At 30.6% G+C, this 20688-nt stretch overlaps 2 protein-coding genes across 2 annotated transcripts; one reads left to right on the top strand and one right to left on the bottom strand.

Annotated features, from left to right (window-relative positions):
• The first annotated feature begins 747 nt into the window (after positions 1-747).
• Positions 748-4513, top strand: LOC113384820 (peptidyl-prolyl cis-trans isomerase). The gene is made up of 2 exons (XM_026622582.1): positions 748-981; positions 3966-4513. The coding sequence occupies exons 1-2, from the start codon at positions 790-792 to the stop codon at positions 4395-4397; spliced, it is 624 nt and encodes a 207-aa protein (XP_026478367.1). The 5' UTR covers positions 748-789; the 3' UTR covers positions 4398-4513.
• An 8800-nt stretch (positions 4514-13313) lies between these two features.
• Positions 13314-19707, bottom strand: LOC113386528 (puromycin-sensitive aminopeptidase-like). Its single transcript, XM_026624307.1, has 9 exons — positions 19543-19707; positions 19273-19422; positions 17479-17615; positions 16299-16437; positions 15258-15398; positions 15064-15171; positions 14881-15018; positions 13675-13772; positions 13314-13449 (listed from the first exon to the last, which is right to left on the bottom strand). Exons 1-9 carry the CDS (start codon positions 19705-19707, stop codon positions 13314-13316), a joined length of 1212 nt encoding a protein of 403 aa, XP_026480092.1.
• Between the last annotated feature and the right edge of the window lie 981 nt (positions 19708-20688).

The following is a 20688-nucleotide window of genomic DNA, read 5'->3' as shown; positions in this document are numbered from 1 at the left end:
AAGTCTTTTTTTCAAAAAAAAAGTAATTTTTTTAGGAGAAATCACATATTCACAAATGCAATTATCATAACATCACATGATACTATTGTAGGATAAACAAAAATAGTTGGAAAAATAAATCAGAATAAATATAAAGTAATAACGAGTTGTTTAAACACATGATGTGTTTCAATATAGCGCCACAAGCGTGTCATATATATTATAAATATAATAATATAAACATCATAAAAGTTTTTTGTGATGAACAAAACTAGTTTATTAAGTGATTTAAAATCATTAAAACTTTGTTAAATATTGTACATCGGTTTAACGTTTTCTTAAGCATGGCCGACAAAATGCCTCATGTGCGTACACCCTAACATTTAGTATTACAAATTCAGTCAAAATTTTGAACGTAGTATGAAATTGTGATGACATTTGTAAATTTTTTTGTAAAGAATAAAACTAGAATTTAACTTTGCTAAATATTGTACATCGGTTTAACTTTTTCTTAAGCATGGCCGACAAAATGCCTCATGTGCCCGCACCCTAACATTTATTATCACAAATTCAAAGTCAAAATTTTGAAAGTTAGGAATTGTAATGACATTTGTATAACAAAATTTGTTTCGTTACACATTTTTAAACCTGTAAAATTTAAAGTACACGCATTTAACCTAATTAACTTCTAAATTCTACTAAATATTACATAACCCTTATCTCCGATAAGGTCGAAACGCGACAAATATCAGTCCATTCCTAGTTCAGCCCTCCCGCCGCTAGGTGCGCTCGTATCGTTTTCCGGTTAAAATGGCTCTCGCCTCTATATGCCGACAAGCTCGCTCTCTTTCTGTCTATCAGAACAAATTCGCTACTCGTACGACGCGTCAGTCTTCGATTGTTCTTGATTCAGTTCGCGAATTTTCAAAGAAAATGGGTCTGCCACGAGTTTTCTTCGACATGACCGCCGACGGCGAGCCGGTTGGAAGAATCGTTATGGAGGTAAGCGATAAAAATAATATCATAGTTCGATTATTATATTTAAGGCTAGGATCGGCGAACGGGTGTTTCGTGGCCATAACCGACGCCTCGGTGCAAACCAAGCCGGTTTGGCGAAAATGCCGGTGTTTTGTAATTGATTTAGTGTTTGCGAGTGTTTATTTGATAGTAAATCGTGGGATTGATGGATATTTGTTCGGTTTTTGTGCCATGAGGTTTTTGGGTTTATGGCGAGTGACATACGACGCCCTGTTTTTACAAGTCATCGTTGTAGTAACACCACGTACGCTTTGTAATTGTTCTAGAAGAATCTTTTTGTAATAGACACGTGTTGTAATTATATTTTTGTTATTGATGTTTAATCAATAACTTTTTTGATAAAATTTTTGTGGTTAATGTGTTAAGCAGGTGGTTCCCAAACTGTGGGTCGCGACCTTTCAGGGGGGCTCAGGGACTTATAGTTACTTTTCCAAATACTATTAGAAAATAACGTTGAAATATGAAAAATTAATGACTACATAATAGAATACTTTTTAGCATTAGAATTTTTGGCATAATTTACATTAATTTGTATATGAATCAATTGTTACCAGAATTAAATTGGGAAGTACATGCAACTTTTTCTTTTGTGGTGAGTTTTAGTGGTCTCCAATCTGTGGGTCGTGACCTTTCAGGGGGGCTCAGGGACGTATTGCTACTTTTCCAAATACCATTAAAAAATAACGTTGAAATATGAAAAATGAATAACTATAAATTTTCATGCATGTTTTGGCATAATTTCTATTAATTTGTATATTAATTGTTACAAAAATTAAGTTTGGAAGTAATTTTTTTTTTCAAAGCAAATTGTTGCTTACACCAATTATATTTACTTCGTCTTTTACATGTGTTGTAAATATTGTTTTCTAATTACTTTTTCGATGCTCAAGTTTGCGAATGCTGCTTTAACTAATGCTTAAGTCTTCCCTATGAAGTAAATGTTTTAAGCGAATCTTCTAAAATAGTACAGGTGCTTTGCAAATATAACTATAATATAAAAAATATAAATCTAATATAAACATACACCATGTATGTTTAAATGTTTGTTCGTTGTTTAATAATTACTTCTACAGCGAGTTAAGTAGAGCATCATAATTCGAGTAGCAAATATGATCTTTACGCACAAACTTTTAGCTCCAACACATTGGGACCACAATTGTGTGCTACAACTTACATTTTTATAAAAATTTATAAAAATTTATTTACTCTTCAACTGTATTTATAAATATTCTACACAACCTTCTATTATAGATACTTGTACAGGAGTATTCAGATATTAAATGTACTAGTTTGGACTTCCATTTTCATTTTCATTTCGAGGACTCTCAGTCCTTTTTCAATGCCATGGACCCTTCGATGTGCACATGGATTATTTTGAGAATTTATGTTATAATTTGAAAGTTAAAGGCTATTTTATTGAACCTTTATAATAAAATTAATGCCCTAAGCAAATATTCCATATTATTCATAATATTTGAAAGTAGTACACCAGCTTTTAGGAAACACTCCGAATATGTTCATTTTTTTTTTTTGTTTAACAATTTTCAAACAATTTGTCGGACGTGTATAAAAAATTAAGTATTAAATTGAATACTTATTTGCAATAGTTGCAATCACTCATGAATTGTCATATTGATTTATGTCGTTTATATAAAATAGAACTATATGTTATAATTCTTATTTCAATTCATGTTGATAATTATTATCAAATAATTAAGTTCTCGAAAAGAACTATTATGATTAGTTTGATTGAACTTTACATGACAATGTATGTTATGTTTATATTGATCCATGTTTGTCACTTTTATTGATTATTAACTGTACTACAGTTAATTATTAAATTCAAATTTTACTTTTATACATTTATTTTTGATATTCGGCAACAATTTTAAAAGTTTAAGTTGTATAAACTTTTTGGCAAGTGAAATAATTCATTTAGGAATTATTTGTAAAATCAGTTGCTGCTAATAATTCTTACATTTTTTTGCAAATTTGCCAAATTTTTAAGTTAGTTTAGACTAATAATTTGAAAATTATGCATAATCGAGTGAAGGTTGAAACATCTGAATACATGTAGTGTATTTGTTGAAATAGCAGTCGCATATTCTAAAATGATTTATCTAAAACATGAGTTCCCAAACATTTATCGCGTATCTTTGGTTTTGCCAAGATGAAATCCATTTTTTTTATAACTGACTACTAAAATTAGATATTAGTAATATTTTTTTAGCATATTGCATTTTTTTTACATTGATCTATAAAAAATCACAATATTTCCAAATGCAGATTTTTCAACATCTACTTTCGCTTATTTTATTTTATTTTAAATTTGATTATTAAATGCAACAAGCAACATGAATTTTTACTGCAAATATTTAATATTTGCACAAGCCGAAATGCTACTTACATTAATTTGTCAAATCCTGTTCATATGTGTATCATTCAATCTGCCCAATTTTAATTTCTGGCAGATCTCAGCTGCTTTTTGGCAATAAAAATGTAGATATTTGATTTTTCTTATTCATAATCATGACATATTCTAATATTGTCTAGGCTCATAGGTGAATTGAAATTTTTGGCATGCAGTTTTCGCATGTTTTCAATGCCAATGTTTCAAATATTTTCAACGTTAGACATGCGTTATTTGCAAATTTTTCTATTTATTTCTACAATATTACTATATTTTTATAGTCACATACGTCCTGAAAAATTCCTTAACAAACTTCAGAAAGTTTTATCAAAATCCGAATAATCGTTTAGGAGTATATTTACATACATCATTACAGAAGAATTTTATATATAAGATAAATCTTATTCTGGAATTGAACCTAAGGGTAAATTTACGTACAGAAAGAATAATGATGTAATTTCATTTACGTTCTTCTACCTTTTTATAAAAGTAATTTCCAGTAATTCTTTTATCTTAACATCTATCCTTTACCCTTCAGCTTCGTAACGATGTGACCCCCAAGACCTGTGAGAACTTCCGCGCCCTCTGCACCGGCGAAAAGGGCTTCGGCTACAAAGGCTCCTCATTCCACCGAGTCATCCCCAACTTCATGTGCCAAGGGGGCGACTTCACAAACCACAACGGCACCGGCGGAAAGTCCATCTACGGAAACAAATTCCCCGATGAGAACTTCACCTTGAAACACACCGGCCCAGGCATCATGTCCATGGCCAACGCAGGCCCCAACACCAACGGATCCCAGTTCTTCATCACGACTGTCAAGACCACCTGGCTGGACAACCGTCACGTTGTCTTTGGATCGGTTGTAGAAGGCATGGATGTCGTGAAGAAGTTGGAGAGCTATGGATCCCAATCGGGAAAGACCAATAAGAAGATTGTCATAAATGACTGCGGAGAATTGCCATCATAAATATGTCATTTATTTGTAATCTGTACATTTTTTTTGTTCATTCAAGACTACCTATCCATTTTAATGTAATATAGAAATAAAACGCTTTAATATTCCATTGTCGGGAATGATTTGAGTTAACAGGTTAAACAAAGTTTTTATTTGTATGTCATGTTTGAATTTTTGTAATTCAAAAGAAATATATACTTTCTAAGTAGCAGCTTTTTTTAATGTGCAAACCTATCACGTCCTTATCCTTAGGCCGTAGAATCATTGCATGTTAAATAATGCTCTAACAAACTTAATAATAAATATTAAATCAGTTTAATATTGTAACTGTAATTCAGTCATATAATTTTATAAAAAAAATTATATCCTGTCACGTTTTTTAAGTTACACAAACTCCTCCTATATTAATAACTTCCCGTAGGGTAAGTTATTGTAATGAGCTGAAAATCGAAATTAAAATTTTTTACATTTCTCGACGTTTCAAAGGTTTCTGAACATTTTGGCATACCTTAAAAAAAATAAATGTGTGTGTATGTATGGATACAATTTTTCGGGCGCACGGATCAACCGAATTAAATGGTTCAAAAAACATTCGATTTCTATTGATAGGGAGATGTGCTGATTATCTATGATTAGTTTTTGGCAAAGGCAGGTCCAGCCGATTAGGAGATACGGAGCAAAGAGTGCAGAAAATAGAAATAGAGTTTTTGAGAGAACAGAGCATCCGATTTGAATGATCTTAAAAACATTCAATTTGTAATGCCGGGGAGAAGGGGTGATTAGTTTTTGGCAAAGGCAGGTCCAGCGGTTTTGGAGATATAGAGCTAAATGTGCAAAAAATGGCAGTTTTTGAGAGAACTAAGCGTCCGATTTGAATGATTCGAAGAACTTTCTGCTTGTCTTAACAAAATAATTGCTTTGGAAAAAAAAAATCTTTTTTTTTTTTTTAATTTTTGTATATCGAAAAGAATTCAGATTTTATTTTTAATTCTGACTATAGTTCTAATATACTTTAAACAAATAATTTCAACTCTGCAATTTAGTTTATATAATTCTTATAAATATTCGACAATGTTACAATATTTATAATAATCTATTTTAAAACATTTAATATTCCTCGATCATTTCGTTACGGTACGGAAAGTTCCAGCAATTTGCCTTAAGGCACGATGCCACCCCACTAGTTTTATATTTGCTTATTGGCAACCATAAAAATTTTTTTATATTAAAGCAGTAACACAATTATTTTTACATTCAGTTGCTTTTGTGAATTTTCAAGTGCAGTACATTAGTGTTTTGCATTAAGAAAAAATAATTTTAGGTTAGGACAATCGAATACCTGACCAGCTTTTATGATATCAAACAATGTGTGAGATGTTCTGTAAAAATTGATTTAAGAAGTTTTTTTATTGTGTGAGACTCTTGTGGAAATAGTTTGTGATTGAGACAATCAGAAATCAAATCATGCATCTAATATACTCTTTAAAAAATTAGGATTTCTTGGTGAGATTTTTAAAATATGATTTAGTAGTTTTTTTTTTGCATGAGACTTTAAAATATTTTTTTTTTCAAAACTGCTTTATTATTTTAGTACTATATTGGTAGCATAGTGTTATGCAACTACAATTTTCAGTATTTATAAAATAATCAAAGCATTAACTACTATTTTTGTATTTAGTTGCATCAGACTCTTATTTGTGTCTGAGACAATCAGAAATAAAACCAGCTAATATTTTCTTTAAAAAATTAGGAATTTTGGGTAAGACATGGTTTTGTAAAAATTTATTTAATAGATTTTTTTATTGTGCGAAAGACTCCAGTAGAAATTATTTGTGGTGGGAGATGATCAAATTACAAACATCTATTATTAAATATCGAACAGTATTAAATTAATTGGTATTACATGATTTTGTACTAACATTAACATTAATTTCTTTCATATTGTGAAGTTGTGATTGTGATAGTTGTTATTTTGTATTAATAACTGTAGAATATTGAACTTAGATATGTGCTACATGGTTTTGTGAAAAAAGTGAATTATTAAGAATGCAATTGGATCATTGGAATGGATAAAACAATTTTGAGGTGAGGAAATGCATGTGATTTTTTTTTTATTACAATCAATTAAGATGCTTTGTTTTTTTATAAATGGTTATTTTATAAAATATGTTTTTGGAGTAAAAAAACTCGGAACAGACTTTTTTGTGCCTCTGTTTTTGAAAAAAAAAAATTTTTCTAACAATCTATAGCCACCTTCCTGAGGTAATTTTAGTTTCATTTAAAACAATTAATAAAAAGGTCAATAAAAATTGCAAAGATTTGGTGTCTTATATATATTTTACTACTGCTTGATATCCAGTTGTCGAAAATTTGCAATTTGAGAATTATAGCTTTAGGTGCAAATTCAGTGGCTATTTGATACTCGTTTATCTTATGTATTTGAGCATATCTAAATTTGATGTTAATATGTGGGTATAGAACGAAAGACGGGATTGCTTCGAAAAAACAAAGTTAAAAATTTCAAAATATTTTAAGACAAAAAAAAAATTCTAACTAGTGGGGTGGGTGGCATCGTGCCTTAAGGCAAATTGCTGGAACTTCCCGTACCGTAACGAAATGTTCGAGGAATACTGAATGTTTTCAAATAGATTATTATAAATATTGTAACATTGTTTAATATTTATAAGATATTATATAAACTGAATTGCAAAGTTGAAATTATTTGTAAAGTATATTACAACTATAGTCAGAATTAAAAATAAATATTTTCGATATACAAAAAACTAAAAAAAAAAAAAATGGGACAAATATTTTTTTCCAAAATCGATTATTTTGTTAGGACAAGCAGAAAGTTCTTTGAATCATTTAAATCGGACGCTTAGTTCTCTCAAAAACTGCCATTTTTTACATATTTAGCTCCGTATCTTCAAAATGGCTGGGCCTTCCTTTGCCAAAAACTAATAAACACTTCTCCCAATCATTACTAATTGAATGTTTTTTAGATCATTCAAATCGGATACTCCGTTCTCTCAAAAATTCGATTTCTATTTTCTTCACTCTTTGCTCCGTATCTCCGAAACGGCTGGACTTGCCTTTGCCAAAAACTAATCAGCTCTTTTCCCTATCAATAGGAATCGAATGTTTTTTGAACCATTCAAATCGGTTGATCCGTGCGCCCTAAAACGTGACTGGAAATTTGTATCCACACATACATACATACACACACACACATTCATTTTTTCTGAGGTACGCCAAAACGTTCAGAAACCTTCAAAACGTCGAGAAATGTAAAAATTTTCAATTCCGATTTTCGGCCCATTACAATAACTTACCCTACGGGAAGTTAAATAGTCTAAATTTCTCAAAATTTTCCAAATAATATTTCTTTTCAAGTTTTCAAAAAATTTTAAAGGTTCTTCAAAAATTTAATTTTCTGTGCTTATATAATAAAGGTATAATTCAGTTGAATTATTGCTTTATTTACTACATTAGTGCAAGTTCAGTGGAAATATATCCTCGGTCATCCTGATCTTGTGGAACCTCACCAAAAGGCTCCTTTATCGATCTAGATTTTTCGTTCTTTTTGTGGTGCTCTCACACCATGGACATGCCTTCGGCCAGACTACTATTTATTATTATTATTACTTTTATATAAGTTGCATAAATACAATGGTTAGTAGTCATCATAGATGATTCGGTATTAGGTAATAGTCGTCTATCCTATTCAATCCACTTTCGGGCTAATCGTTCGTGACCTTGTCCGTTTGTGTGAACATAAGAACATCTCATGGAATATTCCACGCCATGCTGCTCTTGTATGTATAGAATATGTATGTGCATTATGTATTATGTATGTGTTGGAGTTGGAGAGATGGAAGATACATACTAACAAACACTAATAGACTGCCACGAAGGGGCAGGTAAACATTTTGTTTCGACTGTTTTGTATTTTTGGTTTGACAGGGTTTGGAAACGGTTAAACAACATTTTCACGCACATTGAGATAGAATAAACTAGTAGTGTATGGCATCGTGCTTGAAGGAAAATTGACTTTTTTGAATTTTTTTTGATAACTTTGATTTTTTTTGAAAATTTTTGACCTATTCAAGAAAATTGATCCGGTCGAAAATGTCGAAGACGTGTGTTTACATTAAACATAGTACATCTTGTTACAGAACCCATAGAAATGGAAACTAGTGGAGCGCATGGCATGGTGCCTTAAGGCAAATTGCTGGAACTTTCCTAACCAAAAATTATTTTTTTAAAAAAAAGATTAACATTTTTGAAAAAATTTTACTTTGAAAAAATTAGATTTTTGAGAAACTATAATTATTTTTTTTGAAAAAAAAAAGAAATAAAATGTTTTCTTTATTTTAAAATATTTTGGAAATTCTGAACTTTTTTTCAAAGCAATCGTACTGCTTTAACTGCATAGAGGAGAAATATCGAAGCGCGTAAGCGCCGCGTCGCCGTCTAACGGTTGAACATTAGTACGGAACCCATAGGAATGTAAACAAAATTTATACTTATTGTTAAAATCTCTATAAAATATCTGATAATACGATGTGCATATGTCTAATGATCATTTTTAACCGCCAAATGGCGTTTTTTTTTTCATTTTTTTTGTTAGATCTCCGAAACTTATGTTTTCTGAATCAGCAAATCGGACGCTCCGTTATCCTAAAAACTACCATTTTTGGAACTTTTCATTTTCGATTTTTGGACGATTACTATAACTTATCCCTAAGGGAATGTTAAAAAATTGTTTTATTTTTGAGAATTCTAATTGTTTTCGAACATTTTTGAAAATCTTAAAAAATTTGAAATTGTTGCAGAAAACAGAAATACACTTTTGAAAATCATGCGTTCTTAAAAAATTTCAAAAAATTCTTCAGAGAATTTAGAACATTTGAAGAATTTTAATATTTTTAAAAAAATTGAAAAAATATTATGATTTTTTTTTGACAATTTTTCGAAAAATTTGAAATTTTGAATTTGATTTTTTTCAAAACTCTGTAATCATATAACGTTTCGTTAAAATCGCCAAATTTTATTTTGAACAGTTAATTACCAAAAACTAAGAGGAAGCAGCACGATTCTCAAATGGTATATTTCGAACAATATTTGAATTTTCGAATTTATGACGTAAGTTTGTGAAAAATTTGAACTTTTTTTGCAAATTGCAAAGAAACAGCTCGGCTGATCGTTAGTAAAACTAATAAACACCAGTCCTTACCGAGCTTCCTGGAATGGTTTTAAACAGTATTTTATCTCCATACGAAAATCGATCCAAAAATACTTTCTCATCAAACATTCATCCATACTTTTACCTCCACTTGGCATTTTCTATACTACAGCCGCCCAAGTCTGTATATTTTATTAAATAGCTGTATTTATCGTAAAAACGGGTTATCGTGTTATATTGATTGTGGATCATTGATTAACGCCATCGAATGCTCTTCGACATGAACGAATTCGTAAATAAATCATCGTCATAGGAAAAGATCCATATTACAACATAAATATTATCAATTATTTAACTAGAGGGGTAGAAGAACATTTTCTGAACAAAAACGTTAAAACTTATTTACCGAAGGAGAAGTATATGATTTCACCAGAAAATCCGATTTGCACATTTTATGTCTATTCTATGTTTCAGTTAACAGACCAATGTCATGGCAAGGCTGTGTTATGAAGAATTGGTCCCTAAATTAGTATCGATATGATATTTTCTTCGATTTCTTAATCAAATATTTTCTTCTATGTCTGCCAATTTTGTGATCCAAATATATTATTAGAATCGTTACACTTTATGCATAAATATTTTAATTTATGCATCGATCAATTCGCAACGTCTAAATATGGTCTCATTTTAACGAAATGATATTGCAATACAGGTGTCATATTATGACTCACAGAATGTTATGTCTCACAGAATTCTTTGAAATATTAGACGTTAAAATAATTATAACCCAAACTTTGGATAAGACGTACCTGATAATGATAAATATTTGTATACTTGTACGATGGAAATATTGTATGCATACGCACAGGGGTACCAGAACGTAACGTCAGGCCGAAAGGGGATGAAACTAGTGGTGCATTGCATCGTGCCTTAAGTGACAAATTAAAAAAAAGACTTATTAAAAAAAACTTTGCAAAACTTTGAAAAAATTAGATTTTTTAGAAATTTTGAAGTTTTTGAAAAAAAATGACTTTTTTGAAAAATTTGATTTTTTTATATTTTGATTTATTTTGAAATTTTTGCGTAAAAATTGGTACGGTGCACTAAATTTGTACTTATTATTATAATCTTTATATATTTTTATATAAAATATCTGATAATACGATGTACATTGTTCATTTTTGACCGCCAGATGGTATTATTTTTTACTTTTTTTATTCGATCTCCAGAGATGCTGGACCTGCCTTCCCAAAAATTTCCTCAGTTCTTCATTTCGTCAAAACAAGTAAAATGTTTTTTGAATTATTTAAATCAGACACTCCGTTATCTCAAAAACTAAAATACCATTATGGGCACTTTTTGCCTAGTATCTCCGAAACGGCTAGACCTGCCTTTGCTAAAAACTAATCAGCGCGTCTCCTTATCCGTAGGAATCGAATGTTTTTGCAATTATCCAAATCGGTTGATTTGTGCATGCGAAATCGTCGACAAAAATTTGTATCCGCATACACACACGCGCGCTCACACACATCACATACATCAATTTTTTCTAAGTATGCCATATTGTCAAAAACTTCTGAAACGTAAAGATATATAAAAATTTTCATTTTCGATTTTTTTGCGATTTCTATATCTTACTCTACGTGAAGTTAAAAAAATTACAAAAAAATTATTCCACAAAACTTAAAAAATCATCGGTGAAGATTTATTTCTTGGACACCCAGTATGTTTGAACATATTTCCATTTTACAATTATACAAATATTTATCAATATCTGGTACGCAAAATCGTATTAAAGCTTCTAGTTAAAGACTATTTAAAGATTTTCAATGCACCAAGAGGACATTTATATTTAGGTTTATTGTTTTAGAAACTGGAATAAAGCCACGGTAACGAATTGCAAAAATTCCAATCATACCAAGATAGATAGGACAGAATTAACACGCTTATTATCAATAAACAATTAATTCTAATTATTGAAATACAATTTAATTTACACAAAACTATTTCTTACAAGAAAATTCTACTTTCAATATAAAAGAATTAGAATAGTTTCGTAGTAACCTTTTGGCTTAGCATCCTACTCGTTTCGGATTTTATTGAATCAAGCTGTAGTGATATCAGATAATTACTTAAAATTTACAGTTCTATCATATGGTAACAAATTAGTTATGTGGTATTCAAACACAAGCGTCAGTGCCATTAACACAAAATTCTCCTGGTTTCTTACATAACTCGAAAATGCAGCTTGCCGACCCGGATACTTTGGCGCCGGGTCGACACATCTGATGTAGTTGCTATTACGAAACACAGGTACAAAACTGACTGTGAAACATCTTTAGCCTAACAATAACATGGTCTTATTGTTATAAAGAACTATTATAGCAACTATAGCAAAACGAAATTTGTAAATATGTATTTAATTATAGAATTTTCAAGCATTTTGGTACAAATTATTTGATTGATTTGGAACATTCTATATCGTTCAAAATATTTTGTGCAGCCAACTCGTTGTCTTTTCCAATTCAATTCTTTTCATAAATTGTGCTAATAAAGTGATAATTTTTACAAGTTTTACGAGCTATCATATATAAATATCACAATCATATGCAACTTTGTTAATTATTCACTCCGTCATACACTTCTACTGAACTACATTAACTATGGTATAAAAGTATAGTTTAGAATTAAAAAAAAATACAATTTTTTCAGTACTTAAAATACCATTTTTGGACTCAAACAATTTGTCGTAGACCCATATCGTATGATTAAGACCATGATCACTATGATTATAACAAGTTCATCAAAACGTGATTTTTTTAAACGAATTAATTAGGAATAAATAGCCTAGCGATTTATTCGATTTTGAATAATATCTTTTCAAAATATGAGGTCAGGTTTCTTAATTATTTTTCTGTACTCACGCTTATGTAAAAATTTTAGTTTTTTGTTCAGAAGCTTCGGAAAACATTATTTCCAAACAATTAGGGTGGTCCTTAATATGGATATTTTTGATTTTTTTGGCTCCCAGAGGCTCAAATGCTTCCAAATTAATTAAAAATAAATCTTTAAAAATTTCAGCTCTTAATTTACATTTAGATAATCTGCAATTAAATTAAAAATTTCGTATATTCATTATTACCATACATTCTTGCGCCATTTGTGATAGCATTTGTGAACTCAAATATTATGAAACTTAAAAATATTTATAAATCACTTAACCTCTAATTAAATCTATGTGGGCTGTTTAACGAAATATTTATTCATCATGGGATCAAAATTAATTTTGCAGAAAAATACTTATTTAATTGGTGATTTTGAGATTCAAATTATCAGTAATAAATTGTCATCAAAATTACACAGATGGCGCAAGAATTTTCTTAATGACGCATGTTAATGATAAATATACGAAACTTTTAATTCAATTGCGGATTATCTAAAAGTTAATATTAAGAGCTAAAACTTTTAGATTTTTTTTTATTACTTTGGAAGCGTTTGAGCCCTTGGGAGTAAAGAAATTCAAAAATGTCCATATTAAGGACCACCCTATATATGTATAATTATATTTCTATTATTAAAACTGCCAATACACCGCGTGTAAAAATTTATTAAATGAAAACATTCATGTTCAAAAAAATTTATACAAAGTATCAAATTTTTATATAAAAACTATCAAATTTTTTTCGCTCGATTTCTACCAATCAATTTTTATGTCAAAATTTTCCTTCGGATTATGTTGTAAATTAAATTTCTGGTTTGCAAGAACATTTGAAGTCTTCGCTGTCGAATTCGCAAGTGCAGACTCCTGGTTCGCCTTGTTTTGTTTGGCAGGAGCAGATCTTCAACTGGTCTAAGAACTCTTCGATGTTCTTGTAGTCCCTGAAAAATGATTGATGAAAATTAGTATGTATTTTTGAAGTAAAACTTCTTTAAGCCCGACTTTCGTAAGCTCTGATTCGTCATTGGTTTAAGGGGTAATTCGATATTTTTGGTCAATTATTGGCAAACAAATAAGGGAAGGATAATTGTCATGATGAAATTAAAACGTCAAATAAAATTTACCAAAAATTGCATATTTTTGAAGAGAGTCTAAAATAATTTTACCTGTGCAACCATTCCGAAGTGATTTGGATTTTCTCAAAGGCCTGGTCTAAAGTAGCCTTTATGCCAGGAATATCATTGTCCTGGAAGAACTTCTCAATCTAAAAAATTGAAAAAAAAATGCTGAGGATTTAACTCGTAATGCAAAATGACGTGGATGCTATAGCATTCAAATTTTACAGTCAATTATTATGAATTTTATTCTATATAACCTTTATAACGTTTTTGTACTTATCAAACCTGACAAAGTGATAACTAAGATATTTTCATATTATCTTTGCTATTGAACAAGCGAAATATAGAAGCGCAATACTTGACGTGGATGCTATAGCATTCATCTAGTATAAGACGATTAAAATGTGATAATGGTATTTTCGTATTATTTTGTCTTTTCCCGTAGGAACTAATTATCTTGTGCAAATAAATTTCGGATAATAGAAGCGCAATACTTGACTTGGATGCTATAGCATTCATCTAGTATATAACGATTAAAATATCATAGTAGTATTTTCGTATTATATTATCTTTTCCCGTAGTCACTAATTATCTTGGGCCAATAAATTTCGGAAAAACAAGCTCAAACCTGACGTAGATGCTATAGCATTCATCTAGTATACAACTATTAAAATATGACATTCTGACTAATGACACTTTTATTGATTACTTTTCAGTTGATAGTGTTGATACTGCATCTTTTTTCACAGTCACTAATTTGACGTGGATGCTATAGCATTCTTCTAGTATATAACGATTGAAATAAGATAATAGTATTTTCGTATTATTTTATCTTTTCTCGTAGTCACTAATTACCTTGGGCGTGAAATACAAGCGCAAAACTTGACGTGGATGCTATAGCATTCATCTACTACATACACGATTAAAATATGATATTATTTTCGTATTATCTTATCTTTTCCCGTAGTCACTAATTACCTTGGGCATCCAAATTGCGTAAAATGGAAGCGTAATACTTGACGTGGATGCTATAGCATTCATCGAGTATATAACGATTAAAATATGATAATAGTATTTTTGTATTATTTTATGTTTTTTAATAGTCACTAATTACTTTGGACAAAAAAATTCGGAAAATAGAAGCACAATACTTGTCGTAAATGCTATAGCATTCATATAGTATATAACGATTGAAATATGATAATAGTATTTTTGCATTATCTTATCTTTTTCCTTTAATAATAATTAATATACCTGCTTGCCCTTATTTGGGCAGGAGAATCCTGCACAAATTGCAATAATGATTTCGTGCATACTTGTACCTGCACCGAAAATCTGTTTCAATTTTTCAAAGTTTTCCTTGAATACTTTCCATGCTAATGTACGGCCCACCTGAAGAAGAAAATCGAATAAAATTTATTTATCATAAAACATAACCTCCAAAACGCACAAAGGTGGAATATCAATTTCATACAAAGGTGAATTATCAATTTTATACGAAGATTGATATATAGATTTATCTGAAAATTGGACACTTATTGTTGCCTATAAGACAGTAAAATTGTAAAAAACTGTGTAGCCTGGTTTTTCTACCGGAATTATTAGTTTTATATAATTTTTTTTATTATTACCTGTGTTTGGGAAACACTTTGCCAAATGTAGACCTTGTCCGGTGTCCTGATATCGTCTGTAAAACTGAAATCCAAAGCCCTTTGCAACATATCCTCACAAGAGGAATTTCCCATCGCCACAAGTATTTTAGTTCGTTCAGCCTGTAGAAAATAATATTAATAATAACAATAATATATATATATTCTATATATAAAAATAAGTCGGGTTTTCCTTCCTGACGAAATAACTCCAGAACGCACGAACCGATTTCGACAATTTTGCATTCGTTGGAAAGGTTTATAGCTAAGAAAATTAGAGGTGCATGGCATCGTGCCTTAATGCAAATTGCTGGAACTTCATGTACCGTAATTAAAGATTCGAGTATTGACATTAGTGAGAATTATCAGAATTATGCTTGGCCAAGTCAACGAACAATTCTTGCCGCAAAGAATAATGATGCACACGCACTGATTTTCACCATTCAATCAAAAATTGCTGGCGATTTGGTGACATACCAATGATTCCGACTGGTCTTCCGTTTGACTTCAAACGATTGCAATTTCCAGTTCGCCTCGCATTTGCAATAACAAGTCGCAAGGCCAATCGCTTAGTGTTTGCGGGATAAATTTCAAATAGATTATTTAGAAAATCATTGTTTTTCACATGGGCAGTTGTACGTTGTCTGTTCACGAGTTGGAAAACCATCCGCTTTGTTTGTGTTAACGTCAGACCCAAAAAACAAAAAATGTGGTTTACCAAAGATCATTTCCATGAAACGGATAATTTGCGGATTCACATTCATTTACTTAGAGAAGTTCAACTAAAAAACACTTCATTTTTGTAATCGAAATAAATGCATTACTGTTGTGCGATAAAATCATATTTTTCCTTTTCAAATATAAAACAAACAAAAAATTTCTTCATCTTTCTCACGAAAACATCTGGTGGCGAAACGGAGTTCGTCGGGTTTGCTAATGTATATATATATATATATATATATATATATATATATATATATATATATATATATATATATATAGTATGAATAAATGAATTCTTACTGGGTCTTTTTCCTTTCGATACAAATTAACCAATCTGTCGAACACGTCGTCGTCGGCGTCGGACATGACGGCAAGATACATCGGAAGTGTTAAGTCCAGATTTACATTCACGCTTGTTCCTCTCTGTTTTTCCTGGAACCTAAAATAATAAAAAAAACTAGTTGGTATTGGTATTTTCCCTTGAGGCAAGTGAGAAAACGTCGATTTACGGCAAAAAATCTGTTCACACACGCGCGCACACGCACACACACACATAATTTGGCCCGATTCGATTCAGAATGGCTTGAAACGTCGAGAAAACATAAAATTAGCAAATCGGATTTTATGATGAAAACATAAACTCCTTTGCGAAGTTAATAAACAAATAAGATATAAAGCCCTTTGAAATAAACTGACTATTCAGTTTAATGGCGAGTCGTGATAATATTCAAAATACTTGTTTATATGATAAAACGACCTAAAGAGACATTTGTTTTAAGGGATTGTGATATTTACAGTTTAAATGGTTCAGAGAATTTTAAACTTAAGTGTGACATGTGAGTCCGAAACAGAACATCGTGAAATATCTTGGTCTCCATTTAGACAGCAGACTTACTTGGAAAAGCCACATAAAAACAAAAAAGTAGCAAATAATGATCAAAATGAAAGAATTTGATTGGCTACTGCGTAAAAAGTCTAAGCTCTCTGTTGAAAATAAGTTGCTGCTATATAAATCAATCATTAAACCAATCTGGACCTACGGAATTGAGCTCTGGGGATGTGCTTACAAATCAAATATAGCTATAATGCAGAGAACTCAGTCAAAAATTTTACGTACAATTCTTAATTCTCTGTGGTACGTAACAAATGAAACCATTCACAGCAACTCAACATGAAAAACGGTGCAATTAACGTTCAAAGAATTCAAGGAAAAATACAAACGCAAACTGGATTCAATATTCATTGAAACGACAATGGTCTTTAGACTTAGTCTTACTTATTAGATTAGGTCTAATAAAATATTATCATATTAATTGTTAAACTGAGAAGATCTCATTGGAGCTCTTCTTGGGCATCGCTCTTAAATATTGTCAATTTAGCTCATAGGAATCTTCATGTATTTCTGATTGCTAAATAAAACGTGTTAAAAAAAAAGTGTGACATGTATCCATTTTCTTATAAATTTTATTTCTATATTTACTTTTTCTTTGCCTGTTTGATGAGTTTTTCATCGCCCAATTGAATAAGTCGAGTTATGACCAATGACCTAAGAAGACCTGTGGCTTGCGACTCTTCTTCCTCGGTTTCGTCGGGATCCCATTTCATTTTGTGACGAATCTTGAAAAATAAATAATAAATTACTATAAAATCTCATCAGAATACACACACACTCATACACACATACACATACACACGCACATACACACACACACACACTTTTCCCTTAAATTTGGTCTCATTCGATTCAGAATGACGTGAAACGTCGAGAAAACCTAAAATTGGCAAATCGGGTTTTTTGATGAAAACAAATTTCTCCTTCGGTTAAAAACAATTTAGAATGTTTGACAAATTCCTAAGAAGTTTTACTTCAATTCAATACCTATATATATTCAAACGTTTTTATGCTGAAATTGTGTGGATGAAATCAAAATAATATTAAAATTGATATTTAATAAAAAAAATATTTGAAAAATTCCTAAAAAGTTTTACTTCAATTATGGCTAGTGTATATTTATTTTAACATTTTAAAGCCAAAGTTGTGTGGGTGAAACTTAATAAATTAAGTAATATTTAATAAAATCCATGTCGGACATTTAAAACAAGATTTCTAAGCGAAGTTCCTAAAAGTTTTACTTCAATTCTATACCCATATTGCTGGCTTATATACTCAATTGCGATTTGCATTAAAAACCGGGAAGTAATTTATATGTAGTTTTTTTATCACCTTCGCGGACGTGAATGCTATAGCATTCATTTTTATTGTGATACGTGGATGCTATTACATCCAAGGCAGTTATAAAACCTTACGTTTTTGTAGTTATACCTGTCGTGGTACTTGACGTGGATGCTATAGCATTCATCTAATATAAAACGATTAAAACATGGTAATAGTATTTTTGTGTTATCTTGTGTTTTCCTTTAGTCACTAATAATAATAATTGCGGAAAATAGAAACGCAATACTTGACGTGGATGCTATAGCATTCATCAACGATAAAAATATGATAATAGTATTTTTCGTATTATCTTATCTTTTCTAGTAGTCACTAATTATCTTGGGCAAATACCTGACGTGAATGCTATAGCATTCATCTAGTATAAAGCGATTAAAATATGATAATGGTATTTTCGTATTATTTTATATTTTTTAGTAGTCACTAATTACTTTGCCAAGCACATTGCGGAAAATACAAGCGCATTTTTTGACGTGGATGCTATAGCATTCATCTAGTATATAACGATTGAAATATAATAATCTGACTTGTGAAACCTTTATCGGGCGCGAACGTGTTAACGTGCAAGATTACTTTTCAGTTGAAAATGCATCTTTTTCCATAGTCACTAATTTGACATGGATGCTATAGCATTCATATAAGTATATAATCTGACTAACTGAATCTTTTACTGGGCGCGAACGTGTTAACGTGCAAGATTACTTTTCAGTTGAAACTTCATCTTTTTCCATAGTCACTAATTTGACGTGGATGCTATAGCATTCATCTAGTACATAACGATTGAAATGTGATAGTAGTATTTTCGTGTTATCTTATCTTTTCCCGTAATCACTAATTACCTCGGACAAGCACTTGGCGTAAAATAGAAGCTCAATACTTGACGTGGATGCTATAGCATTCATCTAGTATTAAACGATTAAAAAATATGATTACGTAAATAAAATAGAATATTCTGAATATCCCTTAAGCAAATTTCGGACATCAAAACCAAATAAAAACTAAAATTACAGTTTTTATCTTTCGCTAATTTTTTTTTCTTACAGTTGAGAAGAGAGCTTTGCAAAACTCCTTGAACCTCTCGTGATAATTCGTGTGTTGGGTCAAAGCCAAAAATTGTTCTATGCAGTTGTTGACACAACACCAAACAGAATACTCATCATCGTGCATGTAGACCTCCATTAGACGCAAAACCTAAAAAAAAGAAAAACAGTTGGATATCCTACTACCCTTAATAAATCCTTTATCCTCACATCACCAATATCGATCCTCCCAGCTTTTTGCGATGGCAAACATGTCGTTTAAAATATGCACCCTGTCCGGTGCATCCATGGACCTGTCTTTGATCGCCGGAATAAATGCTTCGATCATATATTGTGGGTAATGAACACGATAGAAATCTCGGTTGCTGGGGTTGAATTTTACCCAATCCTTGCAGCCACAATTTGGCACCAGGACCGGCACCACTCTGGTGTCCATTATTGTGAGAAACTCGGGCTAGGTAAAGGAAAATTGATGGTTAATGAAATAGTCGATTTGGTACTAAAAGCTGTGAAAATGTCTGTCTATTTGCCGTGCGATCTGGCGTATTTTACATATAAACGAACCTAGAAAGTATGGAATGCAATACCGGTATACCGGTAAACCGCCCGACTTTTCGGCGGTATTTTCACCGGTATTTACCCCAAAAATACCGGTATTTTCGGTATTTTTACATAAGCGCTATTTGATATATAATACACTAAAGTTTAAATTTCTCGGAACAAATTTATCTTTGAATTCCATAATCGCATAAACAGCTATCTCTTCAAGTGATTCAATAGGATAAACAAATGTCAAATATAATCTCAACTCGTCATTAAACTGAATATTTATTGTTTTTTTAAGAGCTTCATATCGTGTTACAACAAATAGAATTGGACTGATAGATAATGATGTTTGTTTCATCTTATGTGAAAATGTAACGGTTTTTTAAAGTGATATTTGCGCCAAAATATTTTATATCACATAGTTTACCTCTGCGTAATCTTTAATTTTTTCTAGCTTTATACATAATAATTATGATAATTACTAAATATTTTTGCTTCTTATTACAATTATAAAATATTATTTTTTGAAAATGTTTTGAAGTTTGAAAGTACTATAGAAGCATCACATTGTTTTAAGTAACAATATTCAACAATTATAGTAACTTATTATTTATCTTGACAAAGAATCCGATCTTAAATTAGTGCAGAAAATTATTTTTTTTAAATATTGGAGATTATGCTAATTTAACACATCGGATACAGACAATACAGTTTATTATAATAATGTAATATGATCTTTCATGAGTTTTTGGTCTTTTTACTTATAAGCTTATTTTTGGTGAAAAGTACTCAATATACTCGATAATGACAATGAATTAATTAAATTGGATATAATTTTGTTAAATTATTATTTAAAAAAATAAACTTATTA

This window comes from Ctenocephalides felis, unplaced genomic scaffold (assembly GCF_003426905.1).
Source record: "Ctenocephalides felis isolate EL2017-DRISC unplaced genomic scaffold, ASM342690v1 CF-g0.4_SCAFFOLD_03571, whole genome shotgun sequence".
In the NCBI taxonomy this organism is placed as follows: domain Eukaryota; kingdom Metazoa; phylum Arthropoda; class Insecta; order Siphonaptera; family Pulicidae; genus Ctenocephalides; species Ctenocephalides felis.
Note: the sequence above shows the minus strand (reverse complement) of the source record. Positions and strands in the feature narration are given on the sequence as shown.

Excerpts from the sequence above, each read along its gene's own strand:
- LOC113384820 (XM_026622582.1), top strand. The coding sequence starts at position 790 with ATGGCTCTCGCCTCTATATGCCGACAAGCTCGCTCTCTTTCTGTCTAT. Across the intron at positions 982-3,965 it reads TTGGAAGAATCGTTATGGAG|CTTCGTAACGATGTGACCCC; the intron begins GTAAGCGATAAA and ends TTTACCCTTCAG.
- LOC113386528 (XM_026624307.1), bottom strand. The coding sequence starts at position 19,707 with ATGGACACCAGAGTGGTGCCGGTCCTGGTGCCAAATTGTGGCTGCAAG. Across the intron at positions 19,423-19,542 it reads CCATGGATGCACCGGACAGG|GTTTTGCGTCTAATGGAGGT; the intron begins GTGCATATTTTA and ends TCTTTTTTTTAG. Across the intron at positions 17,616-19,272 it reads GCAAAGCTCTCTTCTCAACT|ATTCGTCACAAAATGAAATG; the intron begins GTAAGAAAAAAA and ends TTATTTTTCAAG.